Raw genomic sequence first — 19,961 nt, 5'->3', positions numbered from 1 at the left:
ACATTGACATAATAGGTGAGAAACAAGGCAAGCAACATCACCAATTACATTGATAATTGAAAATAATAATAAAAAATGGTTAGTCAGGTACCTTGTGTTTGTTATCTTTTTGTGAATGCCCAGTTTTCTTGGATTTTTTGTCAGACCTAGTTAAAGAGAGAAATGCAATTTACCCCAAACCAAGTGACCGTTTTTGTCAATAAATAAACTCATCATGCAATAAAGGGTCAATTGTAGCCTACCTCTCCATATCTGAATGCTCAATTGGTGCAAACAAGTCAACTTCCCGTATCTCAGTCTTGATCACTTTCCTCTCATCTGATTCCGTGTGCTTGGCAGAGATATTGTTGTTTAAGTCAATGGTGCTGAAAATAAAATAAAAACAAAAAATCACCAACTTTGCTTTCCCTCCTTTCACATTCAAGAATATACTTTCACTTTTGGGGTGAATATTTTGAACATCAGAGAAAAACGTACTTCTTTTCAGAAGGTAGTGATGCATCCTGTGAGAGAAAGACAGAAACCCCATGAATAAACATGACCTAAAATGTTTTGCTAATACAGGGATATGCAGTAACTAGGCCTGTGTATATCATGTTATAGCAGAGGAAGAGGTGAAGCGAGAGGTTTCTCTCACACCAAAATCTGTCCAAAATAAGACCCATGCGTTTCTATGGGTTATTTAGGACCTAAACTTGTCGCCTGCCTTCCCGCCTTTGGGATGACTCCCATTGTTAGTGCGGAGACATGAGCATCTGGTCATTATGTACAGATCTCTGGTGATAGTCTGTGGTTCTTACCATGGCTACACCTTTGGTCTTCACATCTGCATGGTTGTTCTCCGAGACAGCTTTTAAGCCCCCAGAACTGATAAAGGAAAGACAGAAACAAATGCATTGTTAAAACAAGATGAAATCAGATGATCGCTAAACAAGTTGACCACTGATTTAAATAAAACCGAACACATCGGACAATACTACACCCTTCATTGTGAATGAAGACATGTAAGTGGGAGATTGTAATTAAGGGCGCTTTCACATATCCCCTGTATGTAAATTAATACTAATAGATAGATCTGTCCATACTCACCTTGTGATCTTCGGCTCCTGCAGAGGTTTACGAGGATGCTTAGAACTGGAGTGCTTCGCCTACGAAATAAAATTATCATCAGACATGTGCATGAGTATGGATGAATGGTCTATTTTACTGTAAGGCGTGTCTGTGTTAGTGATTGATTAGGAATGCCTGGCGTGTATCACGCGATATAATTGAGATGGTGTGTGGATCTCATGCATGCTGCCGCCATCTGGTCTTAACTTTCATATAGTTGACGTTCCACTCTCTAAACACTCCAAATGGTGCATTACATTACCTTGTGCTTCAGCTCGGTTTCCTCTTTTTTGTCCCTTTCCCCATCCTTACTCCTCTTCCTGTGTTGGACCATAGGGAAGTGTGAATTTAGCTTTTCATAATAATCCTGATTTATATAAAAACAATGACCTCTTTGTAATGGATAGGCTCTATTCTACTACCTTGTCACTGAGATAAGTAACCTCAACGATATACACTTCCACCCCCCAAACCCAATTCTATCATGATGACAACCTGACCTAGGACCAGTGGTTTGAGGTATCTTCAGGAAACTCACCTGTCTGTTGGGCTCTCATCCCTCTTAGATTCTGATGCTGTTCTTTTCCTGCTAGATGTTTTGGCTCCTCCATGCCCTTCATTGCCTTCCAGTTTCATCACTCAAATGTGACCGTACAAAATGTAGGTAGCCTTAAGCCTTAACAATTAAGTCTTTAAAGTAGACAATGTTTTATCAAGTTGAATTGTACCTGTGTATAGTTATCATATTGTAAAGTTTCAATTCCACACCATTTTAAACACACGAGGTCGAATTACGGATGGTTATTTGTAGATCAATTTACCATGTCACAATTTTACTGATTGGAGGGTCGATAATCTGGCAATATTACTCGTAGTTCCTCGACAAACACGTTCATAAAATTGTCCAATTATTTTATTTCAGTTGAAAAATGCTAACATATCTGAAAGTATTTGCATTCTTTACCTGTAAACAGAGTTGTCCGTGTTCTCAATTCACAATCGTGTCCATTACACTCTCGATGAGATTGAGAACTCACGACACCTGAAAGTTTTCAAGTACCAAAAGCGACCTACTGCGCATGCTTGAACGCCCAGGGTCAACCATAAATCCAGCCAAATAACATATTGACATACATTTACAACGAATAGTGTATGTTTAAAACTTGCTCAAATATAAAGTTATTAGCAAGGTCAGCAAATAGATCATTAAAAAATGTGACACAATGACTGAATAGATCTAACATAGCCTAGCCTTGATGAACACACTTTAATACAGTGGTGGAAAAAAGTACCCAATTGTCATACTTGAGTAAAAGTTAGATACCTTAATAGAAAGTTACTCAAGTAAAAGTGAACGTCACCTAGTAAAATACTACTTGAGTAAAAGTCTAAAAGTATTCGGTTCTAAATATACTTAAGTATCAAAAAATAAATGTAATTGCTAAAATATACTTAAGTATCAAAAGAAAAAGTATAAATCATTTCAAATTCCTTATATTAAGCACAGCAGACAGCACCATTTTCTTGTTTTAAAAACGTACTGATAACCAGGGGCACACTCCAACACTCCGACATAATTTACAAAAGATGCAGATCAGAGGCAGCAGGGATGACCACATGTTGATAAGTCTAGTAGACCATTTTCCTGTCCTGCTAAGCATTCAAAATATAACAAGTACTTTTGGGTATCAGGTAAAATGTATGGAGTAAAAGTACATTATTTTCTTTAGGAATGTAGTGAACTAAAAGTAAAAGTAGTCATAAATATAAATAGTAAAGTACAGATTCCCCCTAAAACTACTTAAGTAGTACTTTAAATATTTTTACTTAAGTACTTTACACCACTGCTTTAATAGTGGTGTTGGGGAAGCTACTCTGAAAATAAATAAAATATAGTTAACTAAAGTTACTAAAGTCCAAACTACTTAGTGATGAATTAGCATATCTAAATCTCAAGTCATAGACTACAAATTGCAAGAAAAGATCACTCTGGATTCAGATGTTGTTGTTAACAGAATGTGTCGTTTAGCCTATTAAAAACAAAAACTGTTTCAAGGGAGAATTAGGCAGGTCTGATGCTGAAAAATAAAGGAAATTCTTGCCTACTTCCCCCATATTTTATTTTAGCAAAAAAAGTAGTGTGTAGTTCCAGTAGTTAGCTACACCACTACATGGTAAAACAGTAGTGTCTATTCCCAGTAGTTAGCTACAACGCTACATGGTAAAACAGTAGTGTGTAGTTCCAGTAGTTAGCAACACTGCTATATGGTAAAACAGTAGTGTGTAGTTCCAGTAGTTAGCAACACCGCTACATGGTAAAACAGTAGTGTATAGTTCTAGTAGTTAGCTACACCGCTACATGGTAAAACAGTAGTGTATAGTTCTAGTAGTTAGCTACAACGCTACATGGTAAAACAGTAGTGTGTAGTTCCAGTAGTTAGCTACACCGCTACATGGTAAAACAGTAGTGTGTAGTTCCAGTAGTTAGCAACACCGCTACATGGTAAAACAGTAGTGTATAGTTCTAGTAGTTAGCTACACCGCTACATGGTAAAACAGTAGTGTGTAGATCCAGTAGTTAGCTACACTGCTACATGGTAAACCAGTAGTGTGTCGTTCCAGTAGTTAGCTACACCGCTACATGGTAAAACAGTAGTGTGTAGTTCCAGTAGTTAGCTACACCGCTACATGGTAAAACAGTAGTGTGTAGTTCCAGTAATTAGGAACACTGCTATATGGTAAAACAGTAGTGTGTAGTTCCAGTAGTTCGCTACACCACTACATGGTAAAACAGTAGTGTGTATTCCCAGTAGTTAGCTACACCGCTACATGGTAAAACAGTAATGTATAGTTCTAGCAAAAAATAAATTAACTACTGAAAACCCAACCTCGATTTTTATTAGTTCAACAACCAAAAAGCTACTGTAAAATTTAGTTAAATGACTAGTTGAACAACATGTAGTTCACTACTTCCCAACACTATATATCTTTTTTTGACATGTCAATCCTTGCAAACATAGGCTAGTCTACACAAATTAAAGCTATAATGTATTTCCAAAAATAATGAAAAAGACAATAGATTAATGACTTGTTGGCAGTTGAGGCTACCATGTTTATTAAAGCAACACATATTTTGATGTAAATTACAGTAAGACTTGTGTATGTGATGCTGTGGAATAGTTAACCATCAAAAACGTTGTGGTTTATAACAATTTTTTCCATCAATTTTTACAAATCAAACATTTAATTTCCAGTTTTTCTTGATAAAACCAGTACTGTATAACAGCACTAATATATTGACAACCAAAACCGAGTAGAGGCAGTAGTCATAGCATTTATATCCATAACGCTGCCATAACATTTACACAAACATATTTTAATTAATACCCCCAAAAATGATTTAACCATTACAATATAATCAAGTGCAAGAAAGCCTAAAACACGTGAAATAAATCAAAAAATAAATGAATGCAGTCAAATCCTATCTTATTTCACTATGTTCTCGAGAAAAATGATCAACATCAAATCTATCTGATTATTGGAGTTTGTCGGCCTCCCAAAATACAAAATTAAACAGCATCAAAAAACTCAGATTGTTCTCAAGATGTCCATGACAAGTAAGGTAATGTTACACAACGTTGTGTGCTATGAGCATGCTATGGAGTCCAGTTGTTGCTCGGCCTCGGCGGCCATGGCTGCTGCCTGCAGCTGTTCTGTTTCGGTCTGCAGAGCGCTGGGCGCCATCTGCTTCCTCTCGCTGTGCATGTTGTTTTCATGTCTCTTTAGGTCTGAGGCTTTAGCAAAGGCCTTGGTGCACGAGCCGCAGACGAAAGGCTTCTCGCCCCTGTGGCGCCTCTCGTGGTCCTTCAGGTGGGACTTGTGCTTGAAGGCCTTGTCGCACATCTGGCAGCCGAAGGGACGCTCGTTGCTGTGGACCCGCTCGTGCTTCTTGAGGTCAGGCGCTCGGATGAAGGACTTGCCACACACGTCGCAGCGGTAGGGCTTGAAGCCTGTGTGGATCTTCAGATGCTCCTTCAGGTGAGCCTGGGTAGTGAAGGCTTTGCTGCAGATTTCACAGATGAACGGACGTTCGGCCGAGTGCAGCTTTTCGTGTTTCCTCAAACGGTTCTCGTCGATGAAGGTCTTTCCACAGATCTGGCAGGCGAGCTGTTCCCGTTGGCCGTAGAGGAGGTACTCGAACTTCATGTCCGTCGTGGCTGTGGTCCAACCGGGGGGCTGCTCGTCCTTCACCTCACCGATGCTGTCAGCAAACGCTAAGGTTGTTGTGGTGTGACCTGCCAGGTCTTTTTGCTCCGTGTCCATGGGTTCCACGTCCTGGTTGTAACAGCTCACCTTGTGCACGTCCTCAGTGGCAGGAGGCCATTCTTTGAGAATGGCCTCCGTTACTCTCAACGCCGTGTTGGGCGATTTGTCCAAGTCGTGATTGGTCATTGGCTCTTCCACAAGGTCGTCAGTAGGAGTGTCGTCATGATCACCTAGCACCTGCAAGTCGTTTTCCTGGCCCAATGTAGGGTCATCAGTAGGGAGAGCCATTTTGAGAATATCACAGGGAAAGGGTTTGTCATTTTGGCCGTTCCTTTCTTCAATGGACATGTCACGCTTCTGTGAACAGAGTTTGTCCAGAAAACGGATTCCGAGTATCTGGCCTGAAGAAATCATCAAATTCACATCCTTTATCTTCACAGAAATCTTGGCCGTGTACATGTAGTTCAACACCTCCTCGAAGATGTCTGAGCGGATGAAGTCGATTTCTATGACTGAGGAGTTGTCGACTTCATGCTTCTTGAACAGCTTTTTGAAGTAGTTGCTACACGCTGCCAGCACACAGCGGTGCGCCCTGAACTTCACATCTTCAACCACCACCGCGATGTCACAGTGTTCACCCTCCAACCGTTGCTCATTCAGTATCTTCAGGAAGATGGTCTTGTGTTCATCATCCATGTACTTCACGGTCTCTGACATCTTGGATTGATATTCTGGAACAATAGAAAGAACGTTGTTACATGTCTGTGGATACATTTCACTCTGAACCATTGGGAAATAAGCCGAAAGCAATCTGGTCATAATATCCTAAAACGTTAACCACATTGCGAATGATTAGCTGCTTCACTGTGTGTGTCATGGCCCGATATATGATGTTTCTCTGGATGACACCATAATGGCTGTTGTGGGGCAGAATAATGGGCTGACTTAAAAAGCTATGTTTTGTGTTATCATTTATTACCATATCAACCTAATACATGTAGTAATCTATGTGGATAGGAAATCGTTACTATGAGAGTAGCCTATATGCAATCACTTGCAATGATATGTATTTATTTTTAGGATTTGTATGTATTGTTAGGTATTACTAGACTGTTGGAGCTAGAAATAGAAACATTTCCCTGCACCTGCAAAACATGTGTACGTGACCAATAACATTTGATTTGATTATTTAGATAACTAGTTTACCATCCCCTCCCGACATGGATCACATGACCAGAGGGAAATAGACACATTGTTGAATAATTTCATTTCATGTTTTTTTTTATAACGAAATATAATCAATAAATCAAGGTTTGTGGTGGCCAAATGATTTTAGTACATTCAATCTAGGCAGATACAATCGCCCATCAATTGAATGTCTTAGACTTTGATAATTTTCAACCCAGAAAATCATAAATTATATAACGTTGCACATGTTAAATTGGCCACATTATGAATGTATGCTTGCATAGCAATACATCTCAATGTCGTATAGCCAATTCATTGGCAATGTAATGTGTATGCATACAGTAAACCCATTGGAAAAGCTAGCAATATAGCTTTAGATTTGGGGGAGTGTAACTAACGTTAACTGGCTAACGTTAGCTAGCCTATTTTGCTAACCTTTAGCTAGCTATAGTTTGCATCCACCTATGCTTATATACGTATTGTTTTCAACAGAACATGAATACGATGCTGCTTTTGGTTGTAAAATCGTAATTTATGTCGATGACAACACAACAATCGGTCTCATTCTGAACGGTGGGGAGAAAAGGGTTGTGTATCCGACTAGCCACAAGCACGCGAGGAAGCGCCCGTAACACTAACATGGAAAATGCCCGAGCAGCCATGAACTCTCCTGAAATGACGAACTCGAGCTTTTGCTGAAACCGTGAGCGCGCAGGCATCTTGGTTAAACATTATGCAATATTTTGGAAATCGATCTGATTAGCTAAAAAAAATACGTTTCTTACCTGTAGTACAATATGTCGTCCCCTTGAGAAAGTCTCCGATAAATGTCAAGCAGTCAAAAGGGAATAATACACTTTGTGTGTTGTTGGCCTGAGGACGAGCATAAGCGGAAGGACGCGCTGCGCCAGCACGGAACTGCAGCATGCAAGTGACTATGCGCGTACGTACGTCAATTGTAAATGTTTCCGCCTATGCTCAAAGCGTAAATACAACACAAAAAGCAGAAACCACACTGTGCTTACGCAAATTACTGATAAGAAGTCTCTGGAGCGCGAACCTAGAAGGAAAACGGGAGTAGATTTGGGGCGCGAAAGCTACTGTCACGAGCGGGAAGCGAGTGCGCTTTTTATCGAGATGATACAGATTCAATAATTAGTCCGTGCAATCCAGAGTCCTTGGTACATCCCTACCCCCATTGAAGTTCACATTTAAAATGGTTAAGGTAAGGTTCAAGGTTAGGGCTAGATAAAGATTATGGTTAGGGTTTAGGGTAGGGACGTCCCAAGGATCTCTGATAGCACTGACCCTCAATAATTTTAGCCACTTGTCACCCACAGAGCCTACAGGTGTGCAAGTTCGGCACGGAGTGTCAAACTGGAGCGTTTGACATGGCCCACCGATAATAATTTGATGAAATATCCCATCAAATATTGATTTTACAACACCGTTTGAATAGTTAATAATCCATATCGAGAATTTTTTTTTTTACAAGGAATGTAGCCCTAAATGGATTTATTAGGCTCATTTCCATTTTCTTATGGTCCTCAATTGTAATGGGATGATGGATATCGGCTATTACTGATGTCATGGTTCCCTTTAGCGGTATTCTATTGGTATTCTAAATGTATATGCCCAAATTACATTAAAGCAATTTTCTTTCAGTCTCTACTGCAATGCAATAATTAATGCTAATTGGAGATGCCACCTTGCATAATGATTCCCTGTTTTATATCCCAGAGATGTCAATTTAATATTTCTGTAAATGTAATATGGTTATTTAACAATGTGCTGCACATCTCTTGAAGGTTTGGATTGCACCATCAATAGATATTTGTTATGGTTTGTGTTCAGAGTTAGAATAATGAACATGATGCTTATACAGCCATTAGCAATGGGCACTATGGCCCCATCTGCTTCATGCCAGAGCAGCTGTGCCTTCACAGTTGACTTCATGTTCCATTGGTGTAGTTGCACTCTGAATTAGAGCAAAGCCAGATTCAATATGCTCTGAAAGGTCAAATCTGTAATTGAAAATACATTGTGGCTACTGGGTAGTCAACAACTTTGCCTTTGCCTAATGATTCGTTTAAAATACGAAAAACAATTTTGCAAAGCTGAAGACACATTTGGAACATTTCTATATAATGTATAACTTCAGCAAAAACACTTAATTAACTGGGCTGAGAGAACTATACAGTAGATATACACTGTACACTCCAACACATCTATGGTTCAAAAGGCTAATTTTGCGACAAACAGCTATAAGCTTCCAGCATCCTTTGAGCAGGGTGATCACAAAGCAGTCTGGCTGATCCTGGATAGGTAGCACTCCTACTTCGAGATGCTTCTAGTTTCTGACTGGTTAGGTCCCTCTAGACAATACTGTTGTGGAACTGAATTATCATATTACATTTCAGTTTCCCACCAAACACTGCTTCTCAAATGAGTCATTCAAAGTAACTGTCTTGTTGATGGACATTTGGCTTGGTTAGGAACATTACTAGTCTGTCACACACAACCAAAGTGATTTACACCTTAACTTGCAACACATGACTGTAACCGGACTCTGCACTTGTGTTCGGTGAAAGTACAATCAGCCATTTTGTCACGCCTTTCCTTCTAATGGTGTTCCTTTCGTTAAATAACTCGTAGCTTGTTAGAAGAAGAGAAGAGCAGTGGGCTCGTGTCACTCTGAACTGGTTGTGATACTGTAAATGGCTTCACTGTAGAGTTACGGCCATGAGTTTATGAGAGCACAACCACCAATACATTTTCAGCGATTGACAAAAAAAAAAAAAAAAAAATAGATCCAACAATATGTATTTATCCATTTATTTATCTTGTGGGAAACACATTCAACAAGGATGGTTTTTACAGCTGATGATTTGAAGGGGTGGGATCAGAGGCATCATGATCCCAATATCTCTGAGGGGTCACTGATGACTCCATAATGTCTTAATATTCATTCTATAAGACACTGCTAATTATGTATTCTCATCCCAGTGGATGATATTGAGGGGGGCATGTGCCACCCGATGGTGCCAACTCAGGTTCGATGGGCATGATGCCTCTGTGTGGGAGAAACCAAGCACACAAACACACACTGCAGACTTGTACTTGAGGTTGTTGTCTGTCCATTCTGCACAGTTTTAAGGCTTGGATGTGCCACACAGGGATGAGGAGGATTCTGGGTAGGACTTAAAGGAAAATGCCACCCCCCCATATGTTGACATAGTCCCAAAATGTTTTGCTTGTCAGCAATCAAGTTTTCAAGATATGTAACTTTAAAAATACAGAAATCATCCCTGTATGATGCATCATATGACGCAAAACGCAGCATCATAGGATGCAAAATGTATCATACAGGGATGATTTCTGTATTTTCAAAGTTACATATCTTGAAAACTTGATTGTTGACAAGCAAAACATGTTGGGACTGTGTTAACAATGGACTAATGAAACAAATACCAAAATATTGTTTTTGGGTGGAATTTTCCTTTAAGAATGTGTTTTAACAATTATGTATCTAAAATTGCATCATATTCCCTATATAGTACACTACTTATGACCAGAGCCCATATGGAATAGGGTATAATTTCAGATACAAGCCAACAAGAAAGTACAATCAACAGTGTAAAGACAAATACTGTATTATAAGGGGTTTCTTAATCACCTCAGAGGTCACAGTAATGGAGTCTGTTTAACTTTTCCTGCTAACTAACACTTCTACAATATTTTGCCTCATCATCCTCATCCTCACCTTGTAATTAATGAAAACCAAATAAGCATATTTACAATTAAAGTAAAAACAACAAAATCATCTTTGAGGATGAATGACCTACTAAGCAAATGCATGTACCAGTACCATAGATATTATTGTTGTCTTTTTAAAGGGAATACTCTATGTAAAATTGGATAAAATCAGCATTTGGGATAAATAAGGGGACTTATGACAAGATGAATGCCACATCTATTGCGTGGATAAATATTGTGCCATCATAGCCTACTATTATACATGTTTCCAAGTGAGCAGTTTGATAATAAATACAACATAATGATCGATACTATCTTAACTCTCATCACATACATTCTTAAACCTTTGAGTCTGAGTTTACAGGTCAAGCAAAACATGTAGAACTTTTGATATATCTTTTTTTTTCTTTTACAAAAATGCAGAATTGTTCCCTTTTCATGCAATATACATGTTCCTATGAAGGTAGCTTTGGAGGTTTGTGTTTGCCAGTAGTGATGGTGAGTGAGTGAGGGAGTGTGGGTGGATGAGGTTAGTTTAGTAGTGGTCGGATGCAGTATTAGTGTCTGCTACAGTGGGGTGCTGTCCGTCGGCAACGCCACTATCCTGCTTGCGTCCCTTACTCTGAACAGCGTGAAGTAACGTTAACAGAATGCTCCCGAAACGTTAGTGAACCCGGTGACCCGTCACTCCTGAAAGAGAGAGAGTATCGTTATAGAGCACGTGCTAAGATGAAACAGATGAACACTCCCATTCTTGTTGAAGGTACATCTTTTTCAGAAGGATGGAAAAAAGGAAATGTTTTATGTTATTGTAGCTGTTATGATTGAAGATAAGAAGAATAGCATGAGAGAGGTCGTGTGAATATCAGAGGTCATGTGAATATCAGAGGTCGTGTGAATGGCAGAGGTCGTGTGAATGCCAGAGGTCGTGTGAATGGCAGAGGTCATGTGAATGGCAGAGGTCGTGTGACTGGCAGAGGTCGTGTGAATGGCAGAGGTCGTGTGAATATCAGAGGTCGTGTGAATATCAGAGGTCGTGTGAATATCAGAGGTCATGTGAATATCAGAGGTCGTGTGAATGGCAGAGGTCGTGTGAATGGCAGAGGTCGTGTGACTGGCAGAGGTCGTGTGAGTGGCAGAGGTCGTGTGAATGTCAGAGGTCGTGTGAATGGCAAAGGTCGTGTGAATGGCAAAGGTCGTGTGAATACCAGAGGTCGTGTGAATGCCAGAGGTCGTGTGAATACCAGAGGTCGTGTGAATGCCAGAGGTCGTGTGAATGCCAGAGGTCGTGTGAATACCAGAGGTCGTGTGAATGGCAGTCAACGGTTTGTTTGTTATCAGCAGAAGAACCTTTTCCATCTAAACCAACACTTATCAGACACAGATTCATACAAGCTGCATGCTAAGACATGACCATTTATTTTAAAGGGTTAATAGACTAGACAGCCCCTGCCAAGCAATATGTCTCTACTACAGCATACAGAAACTTTGACAATAAGAAATGTAAACTGGTGTCTCTCTTGAGCATTATGCCATAATAACCAGAAAGAGGGTAAATAATGATATAATGTAGTTAAACACACTGATCAAGTAACCCCTCATTTGATAGGAATGAGACAAACTGGCAGTGTGAAAACCAGTACACTCTGAACACTACCAGAGATAACACAGATAATTATATAGACAACAATCAAAACCAAACTTGAAATTTAGACAAGACAGTAAAAAATGAATTGCAAACACACAACGTTTGAATTGCTTATTGTCAATAATGGTATGAGAAGCTGAAAGGAAATGCAAACATTAGCACCAATAACATTTCCAGAACAGCCATCACAGGCACAGAAGCCAGCCATGGAAGGCTATAGAGAGACTCCATACAGTATATAGAGAGACTCCATACAGTATATAGAGAGACTCCATACAGTATATAGAGACTCCATACAGTATATATAGAGACTCCATACAGTATATAGAGAGACTCCATACAGTATATAGAGACTCCATACAGTATATAGAGAGACTCCATACAGTATATAGAGACTCCATACAGTATATAGAGAGAGACATCATACAGTATATAGAGAGACTCCATACAGTATATAGAGAGACTCCATACAGTATATAGAGAGACTCCATACAGTATATAGAGACTCCATACAGTATATAGAGAGAGACTCCATACAGTATATAGAGAGACTCCATACAGTATATAGAGAGAGACTCCATACAGTATATAGAGAGAGACTCCATACAGTATATAGAGACTCCATACAGTATATAGAGACTCCATACAGTATATATAGAGAGACTCCATACAGTATATAGAGAGACTCCATACAGTATATAGAGACTCCATACAGTATATATAGAGAGACTCCATACAGTATATAGAGAGACTCCATACAGTATATTGAGAGAGACATCATACAGTATATATAGAGAGACTCCATACAGTATATAGAGACTCCATACAGTATATATAGAGACTCCATACAGTATATAGAGACTCCATACAGTATATAGAGAGACTCCATACAGTATATAGAGACTCCATACAGTATATATAGAGACTCCATACAGTATATAGAGACTCCATACAGTATATAGAGAGACTCCATACAGTATATAGAGAAACTCCATACAGTATATAGAGACTCCATACAGTATATAGAGACTCCATACAGTATATAGAGAGACTCCATACAGTATATATAGAGACTCCATACAGTATATATAGAGAGACTCCATACAGTATATAGAGAGAGACTCCATACAGTATATAGAGAGAGACTCCATACAGTATATAGAGAGACTCCATACAGTATATAGAGAGACTCCATACAGTATATATATATAGAGAGAGACTCCATACAGTATATAGAGACGCCATACAGTATATAGAGAGACTCCATACAGTATATATCTATAGAGAGACTCCATACAGTATATAGAGACGCCATACAGTATATAGAGAGACTCCATACAGTATATAGAGAGACTCCATACAGTATATAGAGACTCCATACAGTATATAGAGAGACTCCATACAATATATAGAGACTCCATACAGTATATATATATAGAGAGACTCCATACAGTATATATAGTGACTCCATACAGTATATATAGAGAGACTCCATACAGTATATAGAGACTCCATACAGTAAATATATATATAGACTCCGTACAGTAAATATAGAGACTCCATACAGTATATATAGAGACTCCATACAGTAAATATAGAGAGACTCCATACAGTATATATATAGAGAGACTCCATACAGTAAATATAGAGACTCCATACAGTAAATATAGAGAGACTCCATACAGTATATATATAGAGAGACTCCATACAGTATATATATAGAGAGACTCCATACAGTAAATATAGAGACTCCATACAGTAAATATAGAGAGACTCCATACAGTATATAGAGAGACTCCATACAGTATTTAGAGAGATTCCATACATTATATAGAGAGACTCCATACATTATATAGAGACTCCATACAGTATATATATACACTCCATACAGTATATATCTAGAGACTCCATAAAGTATATAGAGAGACTCCATACAGTATGTAGAGAGACTCCATACAGTATATATAGAGACTCCATACAGTTTATATATAGAGACTCCATACAGTATATATAAACTCCATACAGTATATAGAGAGACTCCATACAGTAAATATAGACTCCATACAGTATATATATAGACAGTCCATACAGTAAATACAGAGACTCCATACAGTAAATACAGAGACTCCATACAGTAAATATAGAGACTCCATACAGTATATATAGACTCCATACAGTATATAGAGACTCCATACAGTAAATATATAGAGACTCCATACAGTAAATACAGAGACTCCATACAGTATATATAGACTCCATACAGTATATATATAGACACTCCATACAGTAAATACAGAGACTCCATACAGTATATATATAGACACTCCATACAGTAAATACAGAGACTCCATACAGTAAATACAGAGACTCCATACAGTAAATATAGAGACTCCATACAGTATATATAGAGACTCCATACAGTATATATAGACTCCATACAGTATATAGAGACTCCATACAGTATATATATAGACACTCCATACAGTAAATACAGAGACTCCATACAGTAAATACAGAGACTCCATACAGTAAATATAGAGACTCCATACAGTATATATAGAGACTCCATACAGTTTATATAGAGACGCCATACAGTATATATAGAGAGACTCCATACAGTATATATATAGAGAGAGACTCCATACAGTATATATAGAGACTCCATACAGTATGTGTATATATATATGAGAGAGAGACTCCATCCACACAGAAGGAATCATGATACTATAGTTGACTGTGGAGAGGGAGAGGACTGTGGAAAGCTGAAAGCAGCCCCAGGTTAGTACAGCAAGCTGAGCATCGAGCAGCCCTATGGGGAAGCCGGTGACTGTAGACAGCACAAGAAGCAGAGGATGGATGTGGAGGGAATGGAGAGGGTTACTTGTCAGTGTCCTGCCAGCCAGACCCAGCCGTCACAGACCGACCGACGTGGTCCCCTTACCTGCGGTCACTCTTCGCCCTCCTCGGGCGTGATCTCAGTCTCTTTGTGGACCACTACTTTGGTCACTGACATGTCAGGGTGCTGCTCTTTGGCCTCCTTTATGGCCTGAGCCAAGGCCTACAGACAGACAGACATTATGCCAAACACCCCATGGAGGGAAACAGAGAGGAAGGTGGAATGGGCATGATCAGAATCACAAGGGCAAGGGCTGGACTAGTCACAGTGAGGTTGGGTATACCTCCTTCACAGTGTGGTTGGGGATACCTCCTTCACTGTGTGGTTGGGTATACCTCCTTGACAGTGTGGTTGGGGATACCTCCTTGACAGTGTGGTTGGGTATACCTCCTTCACAGTGTGGTTGGGGATACCTCCTTCACAGTGTGGTTGGGGATACCTCCTTCACAGTGTGGTTGGGGATACCTCCTTCACAGTGTGGTTGGGTATACCTCCTTCACAGTGTGGTTGGGGATACCTCCTTCACAGTGTGGTTGGGTATACCTCCGTCACTGTGTGTGTGAACACCTCCGTCACTGTGTGTGTGAACACCTCCGTCACTGTGTGTGTGAACACCTCCGTCACTGTGTGTGTGAACACCTCCGTCACTGTGTGTGAGAACACCCCCGTCACCGTGTGTGAGAACACCCCCGTCACTGTGTGTGTGAACACCTCCGTCACTGTGTGTGTGAACACCTCCGTCACCGTGTGTGCGAACACCTCCGTCACCGTGTGTGAGAACACCTCCGTCACCGTGTGTGAGAACACCCCCGTCACCGTGTGTGAGAACACCTCCGTCACCGTGTGTGTGAACACCTCCGTCACCGTGTGTGTGAACACCTCCGTCACCGTGTGTGTGAACACCTCCGTCACCGTGTGTGTGAACACCTCCGTCACTGTGTGTGTGAACACCACCGTCACTGTGTGTGTGAACACCTCCGTCACTGTGAGTGAGAACACCTCCGTCACCGTGTGTGTGAACACCCCCGTCACTGTGTGTGAGAACACCTCCGTCACTGTGTGTGTGAACACCTCCGTCACTGTGTGTGTGAACACCTCCGTCACTGTGTGTGTGAACACCCCCGTCACTGTGTGTGAGAACACCTCCGTCACTGTGTGTGTGAACACCTCCGTCACTGTGTGTGTGAACACCTCCGTCACTGTGTGTGTGAACACCTCTGTCACTGTGTGTGTGAACACCTCCGTCACTGTGTGTGTGAACACCCCCGTCACTGTGTGTGTGAACACCTCCGTCACTGTGTGTGTGAACACCCCCGTCACTGTGTGTGAGAACACCTCCGTCACTGTGTGTGTGAACACCTCCGTCACTGTGTGTGTGAACACCTCCGTCACTGTGTGTGTGAACACCTCCGTCACTGTGTGTGTGAACACCTCCGTCACTGTGTGTGTGAACACCTCCGTCACTGTGTGTGTGAGAACACCTCCGTCACTGTGTGTGAGAACACCTCCGTCACTGTGAGTGAGAACACCTCCGTCACCGTGTGTGTGAACACCCCCGTCACCGTGTGTGAGAACACCTCCGTCACCGTGTGTGTGAACACCTCCGTCACTGTGTGTGTGAACACCTCCGTCACTGTGTGTGTGAACACCTCCGTCACTGTGTGTGTGAACACCTCCGTCACTGTGTGTGAACACCTCCGTCACTGTGTGTGTGAACACCTCCGTCACTGTGTGTGTGAACACCTCCGTCACTGTGTGTGTGAACACCTCCGTCACTGTGTGTGTGAACACCCCCGTCACTGTGTGTGTGAACACCTCCGTCACTGTGTGTGTGAACACCCCCGTCACTGTGTGTGAGAACACCTCCGTCACTGTGTGTGTGAACACCTCCGTCACTGTGTGTGTGAACACCTCCGTCACTGTGTGTGTGAACACCCCCGTCACTGTGTGTGAGAACACCTCCGTCACTGTGTGTGTGAAAACCTCCGTCACTGTGTGTGAGAACACCTCCGTCACTGTGTGTGTGAACACCTCCGTCACTGTGTGTGTGAACACCTCCGTCACTGTGTGTGTGAGAACACCTCCGTCACTGTGTGTGTGAGAACACCTCCGTCACTGTGTGTGTGAACAACGACTTTAAGACATCATCGAAAATACTTTATATTGTTATCTGGTCACATTACAACCAGATAAAGACGTCTTTTTCTGGTTACTAAAAAGACGATAACAAAACTTGTTACAACTAGTATACAGCGGGACCATGACATCATAAAAGACGGCATAATGATCTCTTTGCCACCAGTTTGTTCGTCGGGTAGGGGACCGAATATCTTGACATCAGCAATGTCTCCAGTTACCAATCGTCTTGTTAAAATAGCTAAGCCTATTTAGTAGCTGTAAGGATACTTAGGATGCATGCTAGAGGACACACAGTGCAAGACTGAAGAAACAGTATATCCTTTTACCTCGTCATGGTCCATGTCTGCATCACCCGAGATTACGATTCTCTTCTCGATCCTGGTTTCCGAGATGCCTCCTTTCACAGTCTGGAAAAAATGTCATTGAATTTGAGGTATATTTCAGACGTGGAACAACAAAGCCTAAAGGAACCCACAGCTGTAGTATTGGAAGCACCAAGCTTGAAACCAACTGAGCCAATGGAACCACCTAATTAATAGTGAAATGATGCACCACTAACAAACCAGTGGAATCCATATCCACGCCCTATTCACTCATACAGTATGCTACCCATGCCACTGGGTCGTTCCACGAAACTAGTCCCTTTTGGGTAGTGGAACTTGGTGAATTTTAATTTTAACATTCTGTCATAAAGATAACATGTTCAATTTAATAATTTAAAAAACAAAAAAACAAATGGACTACAGTAAGTGCCAAATATAGTAACAGTGTTGACAATTTCATTTTAAATCAGACGTAAATCCCCTTGTGACAGGGGGAATGAAAGCTTGTTGAATGCAAGCTTCACAAAAAAAAAGGAAATTGTAATTTTTTTAATAAAATGCCTGTCTATCTATTGGTAACAGGGTTGAAGTGTAATGCTCAAACTGCTTTGTTTTCCAACACAAAACACCAGAAAATGTCAAACATAGTAGAACCAGCTCACCTGCTTTTACACTATGATTGGACTATTAGATGTTCAAGGTATTTTTTTTTTTAAGGAATAATTTCATCTTATTAAAACGAGAGTTCAGTTCACGTAACAGGGTTGACCTTAAAATGAGGGACAGACGTAAATGAATCACTAATCACATTAAATAAATAATAATCTTTAGAAATGACTTTGTCAAAGAAATAAAATAACTTGGGCTTTACAATGATGGTGAAAACCTGGAGAAGTTTTGGAGTTTAAGTGGGTTAAAATCTTCCTAAAAGTCACAGAGGGTGCACGGAGGGACATGTCAAAATGCTGGATTTATTAATATAAACAATCTGTTTTATTTATTTGTCTATGCGGTCTATATTAAAAGGCACTTCATTTAATATATCAGGCTTTTAAAATGCAATATTGGTGTCACGTATACTCCCTCTCAGGTCATCAGGCTGCTGAATATCCCGCACACCTGTCATCATCGTCTCGCGCACCAGCGCCTCATGACACTCACCTGGACTCCATCACCTCCTTGATTATCTTCCCTATATCTGTCACTCCCATTGGTTCTTTCCTCAGGTGTTATTGACTCTGTTTTCATGTCGGTGTGTTGTTTGTGTTACGTGTTTAATTTATTTATTAAAACACTCACACCCTGAACTTGCTTCCCGACTCTCAGCGAACTCGTTACAGAATAACACCTCATCTAAGGGAAGCACAGCAAGTGTTTTTTTAATGTTATTTTTGGGTTAAAGTAATGACGTTGGGTCCGGGAACTGCTACAGGCTCTCATGCCTCAACCAGATCGCCAGGCTCTCATGCCTCAGCCGGCTCATCAGGCTCTCATACCTTAGCCGGATCGCCAGGCTCCCCTGCCTCAGCCGTCTCGTTGGGCTTTCATACCTTAGCCGGATCGCCAGGCTCCCCTGCCTCAGCTGGCTCGTTGGGCTTTCATGCCTCAGCCGGATCGCTAGGCTCCCCTGCCTCAGCTGGCTCGTTGGGCTTTCATGCCTCAGCCGGATTGCTAGGCTCCCCTGCCTCAGCTGGCTCGTTGGGCTTTCATGCCTCAGCCGGATCGCTAGGCTCCCCTGCCTCAGCCGGCTCGTTGGGCTTTCATGCCTCCGCCGGATCGCCAGGTTCCCCTGCCTCAACCGATCTGTCAGGTTCCCGCGCCCCAGCTGACTCGACAGGTTCCCGAGCCTCAGCTGGCGTGACAGGTTCTCGCGCATCAGCAGGGGTGACCAGTCCGCTCCTGATCCCCGGGTTCGTCATCTTTGACGGCATCTTGCGGCTAGAGCCTAGTGTCGGGGAGGGGATACTGTCACGTATACTCCCTCTCCAGCCTCTAGGTCATCCGGCTGCTGAATATCCCGCACACCTGTCACCATCGTCTCACGCACCTCACCTGGACTCCATCACCTCCTTGATTATCTTCCCTATATCTGTCACTCCCATTGGTTCTTTCCTCAGGTGTTATTGACTCTGTTTTCATGTCGGTGCGTTTGTTTGTGTTACGTGTTTATTGTTTTGTTTATTTATTAAAACACTCACTCCCTGAACTTGCTTCCCGACTCTCAGCGCACTCGTTACAATTGGTGCACAATTTAAACTTAAAATATCAAAGGGACACAAAAGGGACTCATGGATAAAGCAGAGGTGAATGACAGTGGCACCCCTCTGAGTTGAGGTCAGGTAGTATCTACCTTGGTGATATGTGTGGTTGTGGTGGTGCTGGTGGTGTCTGAGGTGATGGTCTGGGCACTCATCAACACCCCCGCCTCGGGATCAGCTTCAGCCTGGAACAACACAGACACAATTCATCATCTCAATTGGATGGAAGAACAGGGTCGTATTCCTTAGGCACCAAATGTTGTAAAACAGATTGAAACAAGGAGGAACTACTTGGACGTTTTTTGTTGCAATTAGAGTTTTACAACATTTTCCATTGTGTGCCCTAATGAACACTACCCAGGTCAAAAAGTATATGA

The 19,961-nt window shown here is 41.3% G+C and overlaps 2 protein-coding genes across 2 annotated transcripts in view; both read right to left on the bottom strand.

Moving 5' to 3' along the window:
* Nucleotides 1–4,194: 4,194 nt before the first annotated feature.
* LOC120027766 (zinc finger and BTB domain-containing protein 14-like) lies at nt 4,195–7,506 on the bottom strand. The gene is made up of 2 exons (XM_038972786.1): nt 7,350–7,506; nt 4,195–6,107 (listed from the first exon to the last, which is right to left on the bottom strand). Exons 1-2 carry the CDS (start codon nt 7,489–7,491, stop codon nt 4,756–4,758), a joined length of 1,494 nt encoding a protein of 497 aa, XP_038828714.1. The 5' UTR covers nt 7,492–7,506; the 3' UTR covers nt 4,195–4,755.
* A 2,487-nt stretch (nt 7,507–9,993) lies between these two features.
* The window catches only part of LOC120027891 (band 4.1-like protein 3), a 29,754-nt gene continuing 19,786 nt past the window's right edge, over nt 9,994–19,961 (bottom strand). The window contains exons 6-9 of the mRNA XM_038972988.1: nt 19,677–19,769; nt 17,330–17,410; nt 14,910–15,026; nt 9,994–11,010 (exon numbers count right to left, since the gene is read on the bottom strand). Of these exons, the coding sequence (XP_038828916.1) occupies nt 14,916–15,026; nt 17,330–17,410; nt 19,677–19,769 (285 nt within the window). The 3' untranslated portion in view covers nt 9,994–11,010; nt 14,910–14,915. The remainder of the gene's footprint in view (nt 11,011–14,909; nt 15,027–17,329; nt 17,411–19,676; nt 19,770–19,961) is intronic.

The sequence above is a fragment of the Salvelinus namaycush genome, chromosome 33, assembly GCF_016432855.1.
Source record: "Salvelinus namaycush isolate Seneca chromosome 33, SaNama_1.0, whole genome shotgun sequence".
Classification (NCBI taxonomy): domain Eukaryota; kingdom Metazoa; phylum Chordata; class Actinopteri; order Salmoniformes; family Salmonidae; genus Salvelinus; species Salvelinus namaycush.
The sequence above is the reverse complement of the archived record's forward strand: the minus strand, read 5'-3'. Positions and strand labels throughout refer to the sequence as shown.